Here is a 23363-nt window from a genome sequence, read left to right on the forward strand (position 1 = left end):
GAGATGTTATGATTTAAAGTGTGTATTAAGATCTTTTTTTACAATCTCTGAAATTCATTGAAAAATTCAACCATTTCCCCAATGTTTCCCTATATTTCCCAAAAAGTGTGATAAATTACCTGATACAAACGATATATCCCGTGTGATAACCGATACGTATCTGTAACCCAAGGATGTGATACGTAAAGCGATACCAATATTTCGAACGCTGGTTAGAACTAACTGGGACACAACCTGACATGACTTTTGACTGGGTTCTAGATGGTGGATCCAAACAATACCTGATTTTTTAAAAACAGGCCCCAAAATTGGACCTGGAACTGTTGTTATTATTATTATAATTTTTTCCTTAAAATTTTTTTTTTTTTGGGGGGGGGGGGGTTGGTTCACATCTTCGAACACATGTTACCGGATCACTCTAGTACATGCTACTGAGCATATATAGTATAGTTATGCACACAAATTCGTAATTATATATACAATTTCATACTGTGATTACATATGAAATAATGAATACCGTTTGTATAGAACCTGCATGCATGGTATTATATTATATGCCTACTAGAGTGCTACTTTATAAATTGAAGTAGAAATGTCTACATTCACAATATATACTTCCTGCACACACAAAAATATCTACATGCACATGTATTTTCCAATTTGGCAACCAAAAATGTCAGGTGATCTTAGTTTGGTGAAAGGTTGCAATACTTATTTGGAAAGCTCCAAGTCCTGTGAGCTCTCCTAGGTGCAGTCAAGAAAATCGATTCATGCTAATATTGTAGAATTGTAAGCATTCCTTTATAGCCATGGGATATAAACTGTATTAGTTACTTTGATGAATTCATCCTAGCGATGTCAATTTGAGAACACATTAGGAAGAGGTTTGCCAAGCCCAGATGCATGTGCAAGCCTACCCAATCTACATCTGGGTATATGTGCCAAACTGCCAACATGGTACCCTTGTGAAAGATCCTAGCAGTCCATTTGGTGGGTGGGTCACACTGTGTAGATGCCCTTGTCCAAAATTTTAGGTAGTTTCACTCATCATGTATTGGGCTGCTATTTTAACTGTCCCTTTTTTTCATATGCCTGGTCCGCTTGATGAGTGAACCTGCCTTATTTTGGGTACATTCTTTACAGTGTGGCCCACTTGATGGACTGCTCATATCTTGCAAAGATGTGCCATACTGGCACACACACCGGCATGTAGATAGGACAGGGTAGACTTCATAATCCTCAGCTAAGTACTGTATTACATTGAGATGATCACCAACATTATTAAATGGATACAGTTTCTATGGTTCTTCATTTATAAAACAAATCTTCATGGGACTACTTCGAATGTAACCTTTGACTCAACACTGCATGTTCCCTAATATGATTTTAGAACAAACGCATACAAATTTTAAGATACATATACACTTTAGATGGTCCGTGCAGTCGTTGACTTGTTTTTGTCATATTCCAACGTTGGTGAAAGCAGACCCTGAAATTATCTTGTTAAATTTAACACTATGCTGGCCCATATTTCTTTGTTTTATGGAATTAATTGTTCCTCCTTTTTGGCTGCAGTTGGGGTTTAGGCTCTTACACATTTTAAAGAGATTGCTTCCAATCTCTGTCTATCTACTGCGGGTATGAGCTGTCTCCTAGTGAACTGGTGGTATTGTATTCTTGAGATTTTGAACTATTTTAAGATTAGTCTGTGATCTGTCTTTAGAATGGCTTATTAGTTCTCTGATTTTTCTAACAGAAAGATGGAGAGTATCTAAGCGGCCATGATGTGTTTCTGAGGCGCGTTGGGACTGCCTTCAATAATTTCGCGGAATCTACCGAACGGGCATGTCGTGAAAAGTTAATCATATTCCTTGATTTTTAATCCATCTGCCATGATGATCATACTGCTTCAAACTACCTCATGTACTGGTTATGTGAAATGTTTGAATATTGGGGCTTTATCGGAGTGGACGTCAAAATTGTGATCATATCGCAATTTGTAGAAGTGTCAAATCATATCAAACTGCAAATCCTAAGATTTTTATTTATTTTCTTAAAAATTTGAAGAAAATCTGCAAAATATAAATAAATCAGAAAAAAAACAAACAAAAACTCATCAATCATCCATTTCCCATCCACATGCACATACCTCCATATCATGATAGTGTTAGATGATTCTTGTTTTTCCTTTATTTTTTGTCATTCAAGAAATTTACCTTAAAAACTATATAAGAATCCTTTAATAATTTATGTTCTTTTTACGTTTTTTGAGCGTAGAAGCACATTGGAAAAGTGGCATCGGTTCTATTGACCGATGAAAAAAAGATATTTTGATTTTTAACCATCATTTACTTTTGAGAGATGATTTTTAACCATCATTACTACAATATATAGGTCAACATGATCACGAACATCAATAAAAACATTCCAGATAAATCATACATCAATTTGGTGTTTTGACCAATTAAGAAGTAATAAATCATAAGAAAAGGCAAAATAATTTAATTTTGAAGAGAATATCCATCTTGTTATCTCTTAATTGCCCTCTTCTAAATAATTCTTAAAGCCCCCACCAATTTAAAAACATAAAATGAAAGCCAAGCAAAGCCAAAGACAAAAGAGAACGAGGACAATGTGAATTGTAAATCAGGATTTGAATAGTGAACTTAGGATTCAAAACATAGAATTGTAGGATTCATCTAAAAAGGGATTCAAGGTGGGATTCAAATCGTTTTGCTTAAGATTCAACTCAAAATGCAAAATCAGAAATCGTAAATTGTAAGATTTTGACATTATTGTTTTTTACAACAATAGTTTGGATCTGAAAGAGCTCTGCTCTTTACTGTGTTTTTGGTTGTGCAATCTGATGCATGACATGATTTAATGCTAGCATGCAACGTGGAGATTATGAAAGAGTCCATAAAGTAATTCAATTAACAAAATATGCTAACCTACCAATTAATTAAGAGTAAACAATAAAAAATAAAATCTGATTTAACCTGAATCACATGCTCGCATGCTAAGAAATCACATAAATCAATTAAAACTAGGACCGATGGAAGGATAAAACTTCCAATTTAGCATAGATACGTTCCATACTCAATGGACGGATTTGTAGGTTTTATGATTAGAGTTAGGAAATGGGAAAAATCTGAAATTAGGAAAATTATGGTTCATGGGAATTGGGGATTTTGGAATTAAGGTTTTTAAAAATTGAAAAAAAAAAAGAAATTGAAGATATAGGGTTTAGAAGGTTGTAATGGGAAGGAAAAGAGGAAGATAAGAGAAGAAGAAGAATACCTTTCGAATAAAAGAGAGAGAGGGTGTAAGAAGAAGAATACCTTTCGAAGATGAGGAAGAGGGAGGATGTACCTTGGGGAATCCACTACTAAAAAAGTTTGTACCCTTCTACAATTCAATAGGAAGGGAGGGTTTTTTTTTTTCTTCAAAAAAACTCTAGAAAACAATGAGGAAAATTTCTTCACATAAGTGAGCTTCTTTCTTCTTTTTTTCTTCTCAAATCTCTACCAGGGTTGAAACTCCACTTCCCTTGTGGTTTTATAATTAAAAAATTCGGAATTAAAATTCAGCATAATTACAACTATGCCACCCCCTTAAGTAAAGTGTCCTATTATTTAAAATAAGAAAACTAAAACATTTATTATCAATCCCAACCATCAAATAAATCCTAAAAATAACAAAAAACATAAAGAAAGCAAGATCAGAGTCCAAAGGGCCTAGATCAAGAAGATCTGGTGGCCCAATGGCCTGATTGACAAGATCCAACGGTCAGATTGACACGAAGTAGAAATCCTATAACTAAAATAGTCTCTTAAGTAACCCATATGCATCATCTCAAAGTGAGGTTTTCCTGATGCACGTCCAATGCATGTGGGGTCTTCAAAATGGCCCGGCGGGCCCCATCTGGAACTCGTCTCCCATCCACAAAGAAAGTTGCGCTGATGTGGGTGGTCGTCTCCATCTCTGGTACACCCGAGTAGGTCCTCTGATGTCCCCATCACAATCAGTAATTGCTTGTGTCAATTCACACATCTCCACCATGAAGTTGTAATAGTGGTCCTCAAGATTTAACTTAGGAAAATGTTATTGGCTCTGAATCTGACTGAGAAATACACCTTTCTGCTTTGTTCATACCATAGTTCAATGTACCAATGCATAAAACACAATCAAGAAAGGTGGGGGTATATGTCAGTCAGATTGGGTGTAAATAGTGGCTCTCTAAACTTCATAAACAGTAGCATTATGGTTCTCTTTTGATGTTCTTCAACAGAGCAATATTCAAGAGCATCAGTCCTTTTTCTAAAGATAGAGCATCGGCTCTTAGGTCATTAGGATTTTCTTCCCGGGGGTTATATGTGAGTCTTTTCCAGATGTGAACATGATCAAGTGGTGTTTATATAAAGTCATTTCTGTAGCAGTTTAATGGAAGATGAATGTCCAATGCATCCAAGCTAAAGAACCAGTTTCCAATTATAGCCTCTTGTAGACAGGAAAATCAAGTCATGAATTCAATTCCTGGTTTTGATCCATCACTTGATTGTCCCTAGAGAGTTTCATATTCCTCGTACATCCCCTTGTTTGAGAATCCTTTACAATTATGTTGCAATGCTCCATCTCGACCAAAAAGAAGAAGAAGAAGAAGAAGAAGAAGAAGAAAAGAAATTGTGGATGGGTCTTTTGCACTTTTGATATCTTTTACTTGTTTTCCTATTTGAGGAATTTCTGGAAATTGAGCTTCATCGTCATGGTAACAAATGTGAATGTAATTTTGCAATTTGTGTTCAAATGTTAAATTGAATGATAGGTTCCAAAAGAACATCAAATTCTTGGCATTCTCAATTCTTGCATGTAGTTAATCCTAGAGAGGGCATGGCTGTGCTTGGCCGAGCAAAAATAAAATATTGAATGGGCCTGACCTGACAAACCATTCCGCCGAGTTCAAAATCTAGGCTCAAACCAAAACAGGCCCAGCCAGTTGACAGACCTAATCCTAGATGGTTATTTGCACTAAGCTTGTATGAAAATTTTCTAATCATGCATTTATATCTCCCCTGGTTCTAAATAATTTTGTTGCAGGTGTATGGAGGATTTAGTGAGCACCACCCGTTATGTCACTTGGTCCCTCCACAATAAGGTTAACCTGGACCTTTTTTGAGCCACAAATTTGCCCATCATTCTGTATTTTGTGCTGGTTGCATTTTGCTTCGGCATCTATTATTTACTTTTTGTTTGAAATTGGATCTGCAGAATCGGGCTGGATTACGCCAATTCCTAGACTCATTTGCTGGTGCAGAACAATCCACTCTAACAGCTAATTCTATTGTTGCTGTTGTTTCTCAAGACTCTTCCCTTGGGCTACCTACGATTGATAACAAGATCGACAATAAGCCGAGGGCAGATATAAAACTCAACAACCTTTCCCCTGGCATTGACTCGAGCACATGTATTCAGACAACAGAGATGAGGCTGGTTGATCTTTTAGATAGCACGCTTTGGAACAGAAAGCTCGCTCCTTCATCTGAAAGGATTGTTTATGCTTTGGTGCAACAGATATTCCATGGCATAAGAGAACATTTTTTGGCATCTGCAGAACTGAAGGTCTGGATTCTTAACTGTGATATTCATGTTTACTCTAGGGTGTGTTTGGAGGGACAATGAATTGAATTGCAAACACATTCAATTGAACTGCGAACATTGAGTTCCTCAAGAGGATGATGTTCCTAGTATCCATTCAATCAAAGTAGCGATCAAGTTGCAGTTGAGTACTTTCAAGTCCAACTTGAAAGTGGCGGGATTGCACTTTGCGCCCTAATCCCTCAGTACGAATGCTATGGAAAATATTACAATTTGTAATACCAAATCCGTCATTTTTCAGTCTATTGAACTACTAATTGAGATTCAATTCAATTCTTCATCCAAATGCAGCCTTAACTGTTGACTGGTACATGTTTAATTTTGGCACCTTAGGTCATATGACAGGGTAACAACCTGTGAAATAGAGAAACAAGTATTAATCTGTAACGGAAATGATATGCATTTTTTTTTAGCGTTAACAAAGAATATTATAAACAGAGCGCCAAAAAGAGCAAAAGCTATACAAAAGGAAGCGAAAACCAGCCACCCAAAATTACAGAAAATAACAATTGATACCCCCTCCAAAAAAAATAAAAAAACAACACGAGGCCCACTCAATAACGGAAATGATATACGTGTCTTAAGATTTTGGTAGATGCATCTTTTTCCTAGCTTTTGGTATTAGAATATCTGCCTCTTTTCTCTTTCATTATTACAGTAGTACCAAAGTGCATGGTTCCCGAAAGTAAAAGAAAGGGTGTATGTAAAAAAAAAAAAAAACAGAGAGAGAGAGAGAGGGTGTAGGTATCAGTTCCCATTTGTAATACTATTTGTCTGTTAATTTTCTGCCCAAGCTTCTGCTTCCAACACTTCTTGCATCAACCATCGAATGCCGATATGCCACCATTAATTCTACTGACTTTGCACTAATTGTAACTTTAGTTGCCTTGTGGAGTATAGACGTCTTTGAAAATGCAGGTTTTATAAGTTACCATTGGATAAACCTTCGAAAAATAAGCGAATAAACAAATTACCATTGGATAAGTGAACTTTTTGAATGTTGTCAAGTGTATGTGCATATTCTTGATATTTTTGCATCTTCATTCTGCATGTAATTCTCAGTCATATTTCATTTTTGACACTTTTTCCTTTTTTCTTGCATTTTACAGTTCAACTGCTTCCTCCTCATGCCGGTGGTTGACAAGTTGCCTGCGCTCCTGCGAGAAGACCTGGAGTCTTCATTCAGGGATGACTTGGACAATGTCTTTGACATCACACACCTACGACACTCGCTTGGACAGCGGAAGCGGGATCTTGAGATTGAGCTGAAACGGGTATTGTCCATTTCTCTTTTCTTTTCTTTTTGTTTGTTTGTTTGTTTTTTTTTTTTTTTTTTGGGCGTCGGATGTACCCCAGAATGGACGGCAGCAACTTTGTTTCCACCCATTTACATTTTAGGTAACTGTAACCGTAGGTGCATCTGACAAAATGCAGATGTCTGGATGCACTAACTTCTCCCATCTGCAGGATGTGCCCCCAGGGTTGTCAACGGGTTGGGTTCGGGTCAGGTGTTAGAGTACCTGTACCTGGGTTCAGGTCCAATTCTTGAATACCCCATTCGGATACTCATTGGTACCCATTGGGTCTTTGGATCTAGATTTATTTATTTATTTAGGTTTGGGATAAATAAGAGTATTTATGTGGTTGGCCCCACTACACCAGCCACTTTGACGTGTGCATGGTGCATAAATGGGCTATCTTTCATTAGTGTGGCTTAGGAACCTCATTTGTGGCTTAGGAACCTCATTTCATTTGCTAGCATAATCAATATATATTAAAAATATATAAATTTAGTTTTAAAACTAACAGGACTGAGCCCATCCTGACTAGACCTAATTTTTAACTGGGTCGAAAAGGTGTGACCTGAACCCAACCCGATTTCTTAGCGTCAAATAAATGGGACGCATACCCATTAAAATTGGGTCGGTCCAACCACTAAGTGCATGTCTGGGTATCCCATTGCAAGCTGCCCTTAAATGAGATTGGAATGACAATAGGTGGGACTTGTTATCATCTCAGTCACGGTTTAGGCAGGAGGCATGTGCTCCAGTCCAAAACTTTCACGTCCACCAAAAATGGCCTGTAGCATGTTGTATCACTGATGGTACGGTTGTCTTTGCTGCTGGGTGTTTCAGATACAAAGGGTGAAAGAGAAATTCAGACAGATTCACGAGCAGTTGAGTTCACATCAGGTCCAGCACTGCTGATTCAAAGAAGGGCCAGGGTGAAAGACGTGGACACGATGCTCTTTTGATAAGCCAGTAGGAACCCAATGGCAAATCATTCACTCTCTCTCTCTGCCTGCACCACTCCCCCTCTGCCTAATGCTGTCCGCCTAATGCTCTCTGGTACTTGGAAAAATGTTATGAGCCAAAATCTGGTTGCTCCACTCATCAGGTTGGCCTCAGGTGTTAGGAAGACCTGCCAATGCTATAAACATCTTCAAGTCAATAAATTATCGTATTACAGATTAAATTGCATTTAATTGATAGAAATGTCTGCCCGACATAAATTTTGAAATTTCAGAAGCTGCTATATAGGGCAAATTTATGCATTTTTTTTTTCAATGAATTTACCGCTTCATATACATTAGTGCACAAACTGGCACATCCAAACAACGGGTTAGATTTTAGTGTTTTGTTGCTTTTCTTTAGATTACTTATCAGTGACTTGCTTTTCATACACTTGGCAACTCTTTATGAGATCTCAACCAATCACCAGGTAGGCCATACTACAAAAAAATCATCGATTTGACAGTCCTGGCTACGCTATTGGAGGACCTTTGGGGAAAAAAAGAAGAGTTTTGTTTTTCGTTTTTTTGTTTTTCCTTCCTAAGCATAAGTTCCTCGATCATCTACTTTTTTCCAGAAAAATCCTCCAACACGGGGGTTAGGATTGTTCCGTAATAAAAAACCTAAGTATGGCCCAATGGCTGATGATTGTTGGATCTTGTACACATCTGCCATGTTTATGGAAAGCAGGTCACTGATGAGTAGGGGTAAAATAAAATAAAATAAAAGATACATTCTCCCTTTTCTACTAAACAATGTTATGATTTTATTTTTTCTTTCCCTTTTGGCAGTATATTTTCATTTTTAGAGAAGCAATCTCCCACATTGGAATATTAGGCCCTTTGATCATTGAACTGTTAATATAGTCATGTCTCCTTAACTATGGTTTCTGTGACTTTGATTGAAAGTTTTAGAACTTCCCATCATTGAGATTTTTGAAGCAGCCGCAATCAATTGCATTACTCATCAGATCAACGGTTTGAATCACCAATGCTTGGCCCGACGTGTACGACTCCTGCCTGTCAGCATCCCTGTATGCTAACTTTTCCTTGCCAGGTCTATTTCCTGCCAACATGTTACTCGTGTATAAAATCTGAGCCGTGTAAAAAGGTCAGCTTTGTGGCAAAGTTCGCCTCGGGCGAAAACCTGGACTGGGCCATTCATCAGACTTATCGGGCAAGCTAGGCATCAAAATCAACGGATAGCTGATGGTCTAGCTCAATGAGCTATTGTTGTGTGGATTGATCTAATTTCCTTCCAGGTGATCTTTACAAATTGGCCCATGTTTCCTTTGGATCGGATGTTCTGCATAGGCGGCATGTCCGGTGGGGATTGAAGTGTTGCATGTGGAAGGTCACATACACTGATTCGCGACATTTCCCATTCCTTTTTGCAGTTTTCTTTACGTGGAATTCAGTTTCATTGCCTGTGATACCGAAGTGTTCCTGGATGGGCCCACCATGGATAGACTATTCTCGTTTCTACCAATCGGACTTGATGCTACACATGGAATGGTTAAGATTGTCCAATCAGCATGATATTTTGGGTCACGGCCCTACCTGAGTGGATCCAACTGATTGAACGATCAGGATCGGTAAGTTGTGACGGACAACGGTGTTGATGAACGACACTAGTGTCACGTGCATGTCACTAGCTCGCTCAGCTGTTGACCCCGCTAAAGGCACCCAGCATCTGAACTGGACAACGACTCAGTCCCACGTGTACTGATGTGGCATGTACTAGTAGATTCGAAGCCATTAACCACGTAGACCTACGAGGTGCGCCTGTCCTCAACCAGCTAGCCAGACTATTTCGGGCCTATTGTCTTGGTGGGCCACGCTAATGAACTCTTAACCTGTGTAAGGCTGCGCGTGAACGCCCTTCTCTCTCCCTCTCTCTAAACATCTCCGTCAGATGTTGCTGAAAGGGGTTGACCACAATACCCTTTGTTTCGCAAATAATAAACAAAACACCCTTCATTATAGCAAAGAGAAATGCGAACGGGATGAGGGCTTTCCAGCGACCGGTTAATACCGGTTTCACCTACACTTTTCGAATATCATAGGACTGAAATGAGATAGCGGTTTGGATGAGACCCCGGCCTCACCCAAGACAGTGCGGCCCTTACTGTGGGGTTACCGTGGGACCCACCTTTATGGATGTTTTATGTATCGGTTTTTTTAGATCATTGTGGCATTATCCCAAAAAATGAAGCAGATACAATTATCAGGTGGACCATACCATACGAAACAGTGGTGATTGACCATTAATGAGCTTCAAAAGTTTTGGATCAAACTGATATTTGTTTTTTTTTTTTTTAAAATTTTTTTTTTTTAAAAGCTGATATTTGTTTTTTCCCTTTATATAGGCTCATGTGACCTTATCAACAGATTGGATGGTAAATAAACACTACCGAAATATTAAGGTGTGCCCTAAGAAGATTTTAATGGTAGGGCGGTCAATCACCACTGTTTCTTATGGTATGGTCCAGCTGAGAATAGATCTGCTTCTTTTTTGGGATAATGGCCTAAAATGATCGGAAAAACGGATGAACAGGATGGATACATAATACATACATCAAGGTGGGCCCTACATTAAGGGAGGCACCGTCTTGGGTGAGGCCCGGGGTCTCTCCTAATCCGCTCTCCTGAAATGATAACCATTAATGGCCTACCGATAAGTGGGGGATGTAGTTCTAAAATGCAGGCCATTAGTCCTTTCACGGTATGTTGTGTCCCTTCGTCGATAAGCTAGATTGATGAAAGTGGATTGGCTGGCGCACCATACACCAGCTGTATAGCTGGTGTAGATACGTGTGGCAAGGAGATTAAAGTTAAATGGCTCCACAATGATGTATTTATTGTATCCACACCGTTCCTCCAGTTATTGAGATCATTTTAGAGCATTAGACAAAAAATAATCATATCCAAAGCTTAAACGGAGCACACCAAAAATAGCAGCGAGGATAGTGATTTTCACCGTTAAAAAATTTGTAGGGCCCACCATAACATTTATTTTCCATCCAATTTGTTAATAAGGTCACAAATACATGGATGAAGAGGAAAAACAAATTTCATATTGATCCGAAACTTCTGTGACCCCAAAAGGGTTTCAAGGGTAGACGTTCAATCCCCCACTGCTTTTTTCAGCGTGGTCCAATTAATCTTTAGATATGTCTTATTTTTCAGTTCAAGCCTTATATCGATCTCGCCAAATGGATGGACGGTTTGGATATAACACATACCTCATGATGGAATCCATAGAATTTGCTGATATCAACACACCAGTTATATAGTGCGTTACAACCGCTAATCCGCTTCCAGATAGATGTTGGAAGAGCGGAAGCGTGATGCAATTTGTGGCCAGAAGCTTGTGCAACAACAGTATTAGTGGACCCATCCAGCAATTGCACCCAATTATTTTAGGACTTGAGCTAAAAAATAAAAATTGACGTAGATCAAGAAGTCAAGTAGCCCGCTCAAGAAACAATGGGCATGGGACTACTACCGTTAAAATCTTCTTGGGGCCCCCATGAGTTTTGGTTCAGGTGGATGGAAGCGGATTGCGTGGTAACTCACAATGCTTAGCGTACTGAGTGAAGGTCCACCATGATTTATATATTTTATCCACTCTGTCCATCCATTTTACCAGATAATTTTAGGACTTGAGCCAAAAAATGAAACATATAAATGTTCAAATGGACCACACTACACGAAACAGTTGAATTGAATGTCTACTGTTGAAAATTTCTTGAGAGCCACATAAATTTTGGATCAAGCTTATATTTGTTTTTGTTTTTTTTTGTTTTCTTTTTTTTAACTTTCATGATTTCATCCATGTCTGTATGATGTTATGAACAGGTTGGATGACAAATAAACATCACTGTAGGGTCTAGCAAGGTTTCAACGGTGGAAATCATTATCCCCGCTCTTTCCAGTGGTATGGGCCATTTGAACATTTTATATGTTTAATTTTTGGGCTAAAATTATCTGGTAAAATGGATGGATGGAGTGGATAAAATATATAGATCATGGTGGACCATATAGTGTTCACTGGCTATGGCCTTCACACTGGTGGGGCTTGAATGTGTTGGATGGAATATAAACATCACGCTGGGCCATCATAAGCTTTCAATAGTGGTGTCCCAATCCCTGCAGTTTTTGTCATGGGCCACTTGAGTTTTCTATGTAACTGGTTTTTGAATTCACATCTTAACATGAGCTACTACAATGAATGGACGGATTGAATGCCACGAAGACATCACGGTGGATCCATAGATATTTGTTGCACCGTTTCCTCCATCAAAATATACTAGGAAATTCGCCTCTCACGCAACTGGGTGCACCTGTTGCATTTTTAGATTTTCCTAATGCAATGATTTTTTTAATTTTAATTTTAATTTTATTTTTATACATTAGCATAATAAAAGTAGACTGGACCGAATGGATGGTTCAAATATTTGATGTTAATACACTGTACTGACAGCTGGGCGTGTACTAACAAGCTAACCAAAAAAAAAAAAAAGTTTACTGCACCAGATCATTTATAACTAAGCAAGAGTACTCGCTTATATATATATATATATATATATTAATTGCCACTTTTATGTTAACAGCCTCCGACACCTAAGACATAATTTGTGGTCCATTGTATTAAGTCTCAGGCCCAAACACATAGCATAAATAAAGTGGACGGTGGATCACCTTGTTCCTTAGTCCCAGATATTTTAACTGTCAGAGCCTTCTGATGAATGTGTCTGATCTCTGTCATCATCCTTCATATAACTTAAAAAGGTATTTTGTCATTAATTAAAATTAACTAATTACTCTAACGCCGTTATCCAAATCTAACAGAATGTACGAAATGATAGTAGAAATTTCACAAAACTGCCTATTGTATGTGGAATTTACATACAGGTACCTTTTTCAAAATGCTACCTCAGTGATAATATAATTGCCATTCCACTGCCTAATGTAATGGGTTTGGTTGGGTGTGCGAGCAAATAGATCGGCTGCTTGGGTGGGCCAATCGTGATGTTTATGTAAAATTTACCCCCAACCACCAAGTGTCTCATATCGTGCAAGGGCAATGGCCCACAAGTCACCCCCATCCGTATTTCATATGGACCACGTGATTGGAAACAGTGTACGGGCAATGATGGCCCTCCAAATTATTTCCTTTGGTATGGCCCACGTGAATCAAGGATGGTCATGATTTTTAGGCACCAAGACTAAGTTTTGGTGTGGTATCTAATGGGTAGACTGAATTGTATAAAATCATCATGGTGGGCCTTGTGAAAAATATGAGTACATATTTCTCACATGTTTTCTTTGGCGTAACTCATTGGAATCATAAGTAAGTCCAGCTCTACCCAAAACTAAGAATACACATCTAATGGTTAGAGTGGATTTCATATGCACATCACGGTGGGTCCAGAATGAAAAATTTGGCTATGATTTGGAGAAAGAAAGAGTCAATTGCCCGGGATGCTACTCTTGGTTTTGACAAGATTCACCTTAATATTTATGTAAGATTCATACTGACCATTGGATATGTAATCTCACATAAGGCCAAAGAAATAAAAAATCAGGCTGACTTTGAAAATTTGGTGAGCCACATCACAAGAAACAATAATGAGAGAGCCATCCACCTCATATTTTTACTAGACTTGCCATGACAATTATACTAAATCTACTCCAATTATTAGATTCCACACAAAAACTTGTGCCTATGGCCCACAAATCATGCACATTCACGATTCACACGGGCTGCACTTGGAAATGTTTTGAGGGTGAGTGTTGCCATGTACACTTTTTCTAACCACTTGGTTCACTTGAATCATAAATGTAACTAATTTTTAAGTCCTCAGAAAAACAGAGGGTGGTGGCCGAGGTGGAATTCACATAAACACTACAGTGGGTTCCACTTCCACCTGAGCCACCACCAATCTGCTCACCCAGTTGCCATTAAGGAAGGGAAAGTGGATTGCATCGTATGCCATCTCACTTGTATGTTGACGTCAACAAGTTAGTGGGCCCCACCTATATGTATGTGTTATATCTGCACTGTTCATCTAGCTCATGTGGATCATACTACATAAATCGGGACAATGATGCCTATTTTCGAAACCTTCCCACGGCCCATCATGATATTTATTTGCTATCCGACCTATTCATAAGGTCACATAGACTTAGACGAAGAGAAAACACAAATATAAACTTGATCCAAAACTTTCATGGCCTCAATAAGCTTTCAATGATAGGCATTCAATCCACATTGCTTTCTGTTGTGTAGTCTACTTGGGCTTTGGATCTACCTAACTTTTGAACCATGCCTTAAATAATCTCGAAAGATAGATGAATTGTGTGGATATAACACATATTTCATGTCGTGGAAGGCAGCGGAATGACAATTATATAGATTAATAAGGTGGTTTTTAGAAAACCTATTAAAAAAATGTAGAAAATGTAAATATAAAATTAATAGGCAACTTTTTTTTTTTTTTGGTAATCTTTTAAAATTAATCAAAAGAATATTTACAAATTAGTATCTCATTAATATAAACTTACATCCCAATACCTTTTTAAATTATATTTTCATTAAAATACCTCACTAATTAAGTTATTAGGATGATATTTGTTCCTAAGGTTTATCTGAGTGGTAATAATTCTATGAACGGTTTGAACGGTATATAAACATCATGGTCAGCTCTTGGAAGGTTTCAATGGTGGACGTTGTTCTTCCCACTATTTTGTTGGTGTTGCCCACCTGTGTTTTGGGATCTACATGATTTTTAGAATCCTGTCTATTGTGGTCTTTCAAAACAGATGTACGTAGTGGATTTGTCACTGACATCTCCGTGGACCACACACAACCCCTGGCACAGAGATATCTTTGTGCCAGGGTCACTGGCAATCCACTCCCGCAGGTTAAAAGGTTATCGGATTACATGCGGACGTACCTCACCCGACAGGGTGATGTATGTATTGCATATCCATGCCGTCCATCCTTTCTTTTAGGGCATGAACTAAAAAATTAAGCAGATCCAAATATCAGGAGACCATGCCATAGGAAACAGTGTTGATTGAACCCCACCATAAAAAACTTCTTAGGGCACACAAACTGTCCACCATATTGTTTATTTTCCATCCAACAGTTGCATAGACTTGGATGAAGGGAAAACACAATATCATTTGATCCGAAACTTTTGTAGCCCACATGAAGTCTTTAATGGTGGAACCAATCACCACTGATTCTTGCCGTGTGGTCCACTTGAAATTTGGATCTTGCTCATTTTTGGGCTCATCCTCCAGAATGAGCTGGAGAAAGGGATAAACAGTGTTGATATACAGTACATACATCAAGGTGGGCCCCACAATCGGGGCCGCACCTAATCCCCTTCCCTTATATAATTGCATGGAAATTTGCGACTGTACGACCCATTTATGGCCCTATATACGAGACCAAGCCCACCTTATTTTCCCTTGCGAGAATACGCCCCAGCTGTACGGATGGCTTGCCAAAGGTCGAAAATGCCCCTGCTTGTTCCTTCAAGCGGATAGGTGGTGCTCGAAGACGAGCGCTGACACTCCTCGAACTCCGAGTTGTACGAACGGTTCAAAAGATATCAAAGTTACATGGGCCCCAAAGTTACGTATTTATTATATCCACAACGTTCATCGATATTTCGAGATCATTTCGGAGCATTTTCCAAGCAAAAAAAATCATATCCAAAGAGCAACTGGACCACACCACAAAGAGCAGCAGAAAATTGATTTTTCACCGTGGAAACTTTTGTCGGGCCCACCATAACATTTATTTTCCATCCAATCTATTCATGATGTCACAAAGACATGGATGAAGAGGAAAAACAAATTTTGTAATGATCTAAAACTTCTGGGACCCCTAAAAGGGTTTCAATGGTAGACGTTCAATCTTCCACTGCCTTTTACAGTGTGGTCCACTTGATAGTTAAATCTATCTTATTTTTCTTCCCAAGCGTTATTATGAGTTCGCCAAATAGATGGACAGTGTGTATATAACACATACCTCATAAAAGGACCCACAAAGGTGGTGGGGATTACAACAGGGAAAAAAAAAAGCCTGGTATCTATGGCTACATATTATAACCATAGAGATAACCGCAGCCAATGCTTTTTCAATATGTCCTCTACTATGCATCGAAGGTCTTTCGATATGTACTTCGATATATCGAATGTCTTTCGATTAATTGAAAAAGGTCCAAAACTGTCCAGCAACTTTGCATAAAAAATCCTGCAATTTTCGATTAATCGAAGTGCATTCGATATGTATCGAAGATATAGCTACAGATTATAGTCGTAGCCATAACTGCAGTTCGTAAAAGTCTATGCAATTTTTTTTAATTTTTAATTTTTAATTTTTTACATGGAGAACTTTATTCTACCTATAATTTTCTTTAATACATATTTATATAAATATGTATATATAAGCATATAAAAAAAATTCTCTCTTTTTTTCATTTATTTCTCTATTCATTTAACAAGACTATCTTCGAAACCAAAATTAGTTACTTGATGTACCCTATATGATTTTGGGGTAGGAGAAGATACTTTAGCCAACTAACCTAGTTATTTTCCAAGATTCCATCAAGTCGATGGTCGAAAATCCATTTCATTCACTTTGCGGTCAATTTCAATCAGTTCGTGGTCATTTCCATGCATTTCATCGTCAATTCTCTCCACTTCACGGATAATTCCATGCATTTCACGGTCATCACAAACTATTCCATGTTGATTCACGGTCATTTCGAGGCATTTCACGGTCAATTCCCTTCACTTCACGGTCATTTGCATGCATTTCGTGGTCAATTCGCATCAATTCATGATCATTCCCATGCACTTCACGGTCATCCCAAACTATTCCGTGTTGATTCACGGTCGTTTCGAGGCATTTCGCGGTCAATTCCCTTCACTTCACGGTCAGTTGCATGAAGGGAATTGACCGCGAAATACCTTGAAACAACCGTGAATCAACACGGAATTGTTTGGGATGACCATGAAGTGCATGGGAATGATCATGGTTTGAAGTAAATTGACCGCAAAATGCATGCAAATGACTGTAAAGTGAAGGGAATTGACCGCGAAATGCCTCGAAACGACCATGAATCAACACGGAATTATTTGGGATGATCGTGAAGTGCATGGGAGTGATCATGGTTTGAGGCGAATTGACCGCAAAATGCATGCAACCGACCGTGAAGTGAAGCGAATTGACCACGAAATGCCTCGAAATGACCGTGAATCAATACGAAATTATTTGGGACAACCGTGAAATGCATGAGAATGATCATGGTTTGAAGCGATTTGACCGCGAAATGCATGCAAATGATAGTGAAGTGAAGGGAATTGACAGCGAAATACCTCAAAACGACCGTGAATCAACACGGAATTGTTTGGGACAACCGTGAAATGCATGGGAATGATCATGGTTTGAAGCGATTTGACCGCGAAATACATGCAAATGACCGTGAAGTGAAGCAAATTGACCGTGAAATGCCTCGAAACGACCGTGAATCAACACGGAATTGTTTGGGACGACCGTGAAGTGCATGAGAATGATCATGGTTTGAAGCGATTTGACCGCGAAATGCATGCAACTGACCGTGAAGTGAAGCGAATTGACCGCGAAATGCCTCGAAACGACCGTGAATCAACACGGAATTGTTTGGGATGACCGTGAAATGCATGGGAATGATCATGGTTTGAAGCGATTTGACCGCGAAATGCATGCAAAATGACCGTGAAGTAAAGGGAATTGACCACGAAATGCCTCGAAACGACCATGAATCAACACGAAATTGTTTGGGATGACCACGAAATGCATGGGAATGATCATGGTTTGAAGCGATTTGACCGCGAAATGCATGTAAATGACCGTAAAGTAAAGGGAATTGACCGCGAAATGCCTCGAAACGACCGTGAATCAACACGGAATTGTTTGGGATGACCGCGAAATGCATGGGAATGATCATGGTTTGAAGCGATTTGACCGCGAAATGCATGCAAATGACCGTGGAGTGAAGGGAATTGACCGCAAAATGCCTCAAAACGACCGTGAATCAACACGGAATTGTTTGGGACGACCGTGAAATGCATGGGAATGATCATGGTTTGAAGTGAATTGACCGCGAAATGCATGCAACTGACCGTGAAGGGAAGGGAATTGACCGCAAAATGCCTCGAAACGACCGTGAATCAACACGGAATTGTTTGGGACGACCGTGAAATGCATGAGAATGATCATGGTTTGAAGCAATTTGACCGCGAAATGCATGCAAATGACCGTGAAGGGAAGGGAATTGACCGCGAAATGCCTCGAAACGACCGTGAATCAACACGGAATTGTTTGGGACGACCGTGAAATGCATGGGAATGATCATGGTTTGAAGCGAATTGACCGCGAAATGCATGCAACTGACTGTGAAGTGAAGGGAATTGACCGCGAAATGCCTCGAAACGACCATGAATCAACACGGAATTGTTTGGGACGACCGTGAAATGCATGGGAATGATCATGGTTTGAAGCGATTTGACCGCAAAATGCATGCAAATGACCGTGAAGTGAAGGGAATTGACCGCGAAATGCCTCGAAACGACCGTGAATCAACACGGAATTGTTTGGGATGACCGTGAAATGCATGGGAATGATCATGGTTTGAAGCGATTTGACCGCGAAATGCATGCAAATGACCGTGAAGTGAAGGGAATTGACCGCGAAATGCCTCGAAATGACCGTGAATCAACACGGGATTGTTTGGGATGACCGCGAAATGCATGGGAATGATCATGGTTTGAAGCGATTTGACCGCGAAATGCATGCAAATGACTGTGAAGTGAAGGGAATTGACCGCGAAATGCCTCGAAACGACCGTGAATCAACACGGAATTGTTTGGGATGATCGCGAAATGCATGGGAATGATCATGGTTTGAAGCGATTTGACCGCGAAATGCATGCAAATGACCGTGAAGTGAAGGGAATTGACCGCGAAATGCCTCGAAACGACCGTGAATCAACACGGAATTGTTTGGGATGACCATGAAATGCATGAGAATGATCATGGTTTGAAGCAATTTGACCGCGAAATGCATGTAAATGACCGTGTAACTTAAGAGACTAGAAGAAGCACACTATGAACACAACTTGGATAACATGGAGTGTGTACCGACATGGGTGTGTACTAACAAGCTAACCTAAAAAAGCAAAACAAAAAAAAATATATATATATATATAAAATTTTTTAAAAAAAACATATTAGAAAAAAAAACGAAAAAATTACACTTCGATATATCGAATAGAACACGATATATCGAAACTCTTTGATATAATCAAAACTAATCGATTAATGGTAGAGTAAGTTGTCGATTATATCGAAATCTAGTCGATATAATAGTAGTAAGTCATCCTTACAACCGACTGATATATCGACTATTATTCGATTGATCGAAAATGGTCACACACTGTCCAGCGACAAAATGTTTTTTAAATTGTATTATCGAGATAATCGAGTAGATGTCGATATATCGGAGTATCGATATATCGACTAGATTTCGATATATCGAAAATTGTCAGAAAATGTCCAGCGTCGAACTGTTTTTTTAGTGCAATTATCGATTATATCTCCGATATTTCGATATATCGAAGTAAGTATATATCGAGTAAATATCGATATATCGAAAATGTACCTCAATGGTCCAGCAACCAAAATCTTATTGACTGGGGAAGGGTTTCAAGTGGAGGAGGTGGGCCACCATTCGCTGATCGAGAAGCTCGATTTAAATGAAGAAGGGGGAGGAGATGGTGATGGAATCGAGGGTATGTTGTTGTATGGGTCAATTGAGAATGATTGTCCATCATCATCTGGTAAAGAATCTCTATTGATTGAAGTGCTCAAAGAAGGATATGATAATGGACTGAAGGATGTGATATTGCATCGGTCAATAGAGAAATCATCAGGTGAAGGATTTGAAGTGGAAGTGAACCACCATTCACCGATCGAAAGGATTAATTTGTATGAACAAGGGGTATGAGATGATGACAAACGCGAGGATATATTATTTGATGAGTCAATAGAGAGAGGGCCAGTTTCATCATCTGGTGGAGGATCTGAAGTGAAGGAGGTGGCCTACCATCTTAAAATTGAGGATATCTATTTGCATGAAGGGGGAGAAGGAGATTGTAGTGATTTAGAGGGTGTGTTATTCCATGGGTTGATAGAGAACGAACCACTATCATCATCTAAAAAAGTATTTGAAGCGGAGGGAAGCCACCATCCACCAATCAAGGGTCTTGGTTTACATGAAGGGGCAGAAGGAAATGGTAATGCACTGGAGGGTATGTTACTCCATGGATTCATAGATAAAGGGCCGCCATCATCTTCTGGTGAAGGATTCCAAGTAACGGAGGTTCCCTACCATCTGCCTAGCAAGGAACCCGGTTTACATACAGATGGGGGTACAAGAGATGTCAATGGCCGAGAGAGTGCATCATTCAATACATCAAATGGGAAAGGATCCCAACCGTTGCCTAGTACAGGAAGTGAAGTTGACAAGGTGGGCCATCATCAGCAGATCGAAGAACTTGGGTCACATTTAGCAACCATAAATGGTGTGGTAGCACAGTCAAGAAAATGTTCCCAATCTGACCAACAAAGGCATTGGATGACAGGAGGTAATCGATCACAGACAATTTCGATTTCTTTCAAGTGTGGGAAGGTTGGACACTCGAATGCACGGAATTGTCGGAATTGACCGTGAAATGCATGGAATTGTCCGTGAAGTGGAGAGAATTGACGGTGAAATGCATGGAAATGACCGTGAAGTGAAGGGAATTGATGGTGAAATGCATGGAAATGACCGTGAAGTGAAGGGAATTGACCGTGAAATACATGGAAATGACCGTGAAGTGAAGAGAATTGACCGTGAAATGCATGGAAATGACCGTGAAGTGAAGTGGAATCGTTGAAATTGACCATACATTGCATAGAAATGAGCGTGAAATGATATAGTAATTGATTGAAATACTTGAAAGAAAAGTGCCCAGTGTATATTCTCTCAGGTCAGACTAAGCGTTTGCTAGGATGATGCCGTTGAAACACAATATCGATATCTGTACAATTATTCTATAATCTTAAGAGAATAGGGGGAATGATCACCACCTACAACCAGTGGTACGTCACAGCCTAGTTTCTGCCTTCAGAAATTTGTATGTGTATATGTATCTCGGTTGCAGGTGATCAGTCCTCCAAAAATAAAGGGAATTGATGGCGAAATGCATGCAAATGACCGTGAAGTGAGGGGAATTGACCGTGAAATGCCTCAAAATGACCGTGAATCAACACGGAATTGTTTGGGATGACCGTGAAATGTACGGGAATGATCATGGTTTGAAGCGATTTGACCACAAAATGCATGCAAATGATCGTGAAGTGAAGGGAATTGACCGCGAAATGCCTCGAAATGACCGTGAATCAACATGGAATTGTTTGGGATGATCGCGAATGCATGGGAATGATCATGGTTTGAAGCGTTTGACCGCGAAATGCATGTAAATGACCGTGAAGTGAAGGGAATTGACCGCAAAATGGCTCGAAACGACCGTGAATCAACACGGAATTGTTTGGGACGACCGTGAAATGCATGGGAATGATCATGGTTTGAAGCGATTTGACCGCGAAATGCATGCAAATGACCGTGAAGTGAAGGGAATTGACCGCGAAATGCCTCGAAACGACCATGAATCAACACGAAATTGTTTGGGATGACCGTGAAATGCATGGGAATGATCATGGTTTGAAGCGATTTGACCGCGAAATGCATGCGAATGACCGTGAAGTGAGGGGAATTGACCGTGAAATGCCTTGAAACGACCGCGAATCAACACGGAATTGTTTGGGATGACCGTGAAATGCATGTGAATGATCATGGTTTGAAGCATTTGACTGCGAAATGCATGCAAATGACCGTGAAGTGAAGGGAATTGACCGCGAAATGCCTCGAAACGACCGTGAATCAACACGAAATTGTTTGGGATGACTGCGAAATGCATGGGAATGATCATGGTTTGAAGCGATTTGAGCGCGAAATGCATGCAAATGACCATGAAATAAAGGGAATTGATCGCGAAATGCCTCGAAACGACCGTGAATCAACACAGAATTGTTTGGGATGACCGTGAAATGCATGGGAATGATCATGGTTTGAAGCAATTTGACCGGGAAATGCATGTAAATGACCATGAAGTGAAGGGAATTGACCGCGAAATGCCTCGAAACAACCGTGAATCAACACGAAATTGTTTGGGATGACCGTGAAATGCATGAGAATGATCATGATTTGAAGCGATTTGACCGCGAAATGCATGCAAATGACCGTGAAGTGAAGGGAATTGACCGCGAAATGCCTCGAAACGACCGTGAATCAACACGGAATTGTTTGGGATGACTATGAAATGCATGAGAATGATCATGGTTTGAAGCGATTTGACCGCGAAATGCATGCAAATGACTGTGAAGTGAAGGGAATTGATCGCGAAATGCCTCGAAACGACCGTGAATCAACACAGAATTGTTTTGGATGACTGCGAAATGCATGGGAATGATCATGGTTTGAAGCGATTTGAGCACGAAATGCATGTAAATGACCGTGAAGTGAAGGGAATTGACCACAAAATGCCTCGAAACGACTGTGAATCAACACGGAATTGTTTGGGATGACCGCGAAATGCATGAGAATGATCATGGTTTGAAGCGATTTGATCGCGAAATGCATGCAAATGACCGTGAAGTGAAGAGAATTGACCGCAAATGCCTCGAAACGACCATGAATCAACACGGAATTGTTTGGGATGACCGTGAAATGCATGGGAATGATCATGCTTTGAAGCGAATTGACCGCGAAATGCATACAACTGACTGTGAAGTTAAGAAAATTGACCGCGAAATGCCTCAAAACGGCCGTGAATCAACACATAATAGTTTGGGATGACCGTGAAATGCATGAGAATGATCAGGGTTTGAAGCAATTTGACTGCGAAATGCATGCAAATGACCGTGAAGTGAAGAGAATTGACTGTGAAATGCATGAAAATGACCGTGAATCAAAACGGAATCGCTGGGATTGACCGTGAAATGCATGGAATTGATCGCAAAGTAAATGAAATGAATGAAATTGACCGCGAACTGATTGAAATTGACCGCGAAGTGAATGAAATGGATTTTCGACCATAGATCTAATGAAATCTTGAAAAATAACCAGGTTGGTTGGCTAAAGTAGCTTCTCCTACCCCCAAATCATATAGGGTACGTCAATTAACTAATTTTAGTTTAGGAGATATTCTTGTTAAATGAATAAAGAAATAAATGAAAAAAAGAGAGAAAT

General features: G+C 39.5%; 1 protein-coding gene across 1 annotated transcript in view; it reads left to right on the forward strand.

Moving 5' to 3' along the window:
* Positions 1-7982, forward strand: part of LOC131236568 (dynamin-like protein ARC5) — a 42625-nt gene extending 34643 nt beyond the window's left edge. The window contains exons 12-17 of the mRNA XM_058233838.1: positions 1576-1638; positions 1757-1857; positions 5098-5155; positions 5269-5619; positions 6765-6929; positions 7791-7982. Of these exons, the coding sequence (XP_058089821.1) occupies positions 1576-1638; positions 1757-1857; positions 5098-5155; positions 5269-5619; positions 6765-6929; positions 7791-7862 (810 nt within the window). The 3' untranslated portion in view covers positions 7863-7982. The remainder of the gene's footprint in view (positions 1-1575; positions 1639-1756; positions 1858-5097; positions 5156-5268; positions 5620-6764; positions 6930-7790) is intronic.
* Positions 7983-23363: the final 15381 nt, after the last annotated feature.

The sequence above is a fragment of the Magnolia sinica genome, chromosome 2 (assembly GCF_029962835.1).
Source record: "Magnolia sinica isolate HGM2019 chromosome 2, MsV1, whole genome shotgun sequence".
NCBI classification, from domain to species: Eukaryota; Viridiplantae; Streptophyta; class Magnoliopsida; order Magnoliales; family Magnoliaceae; genus Magnolia; species Magnolia sinica.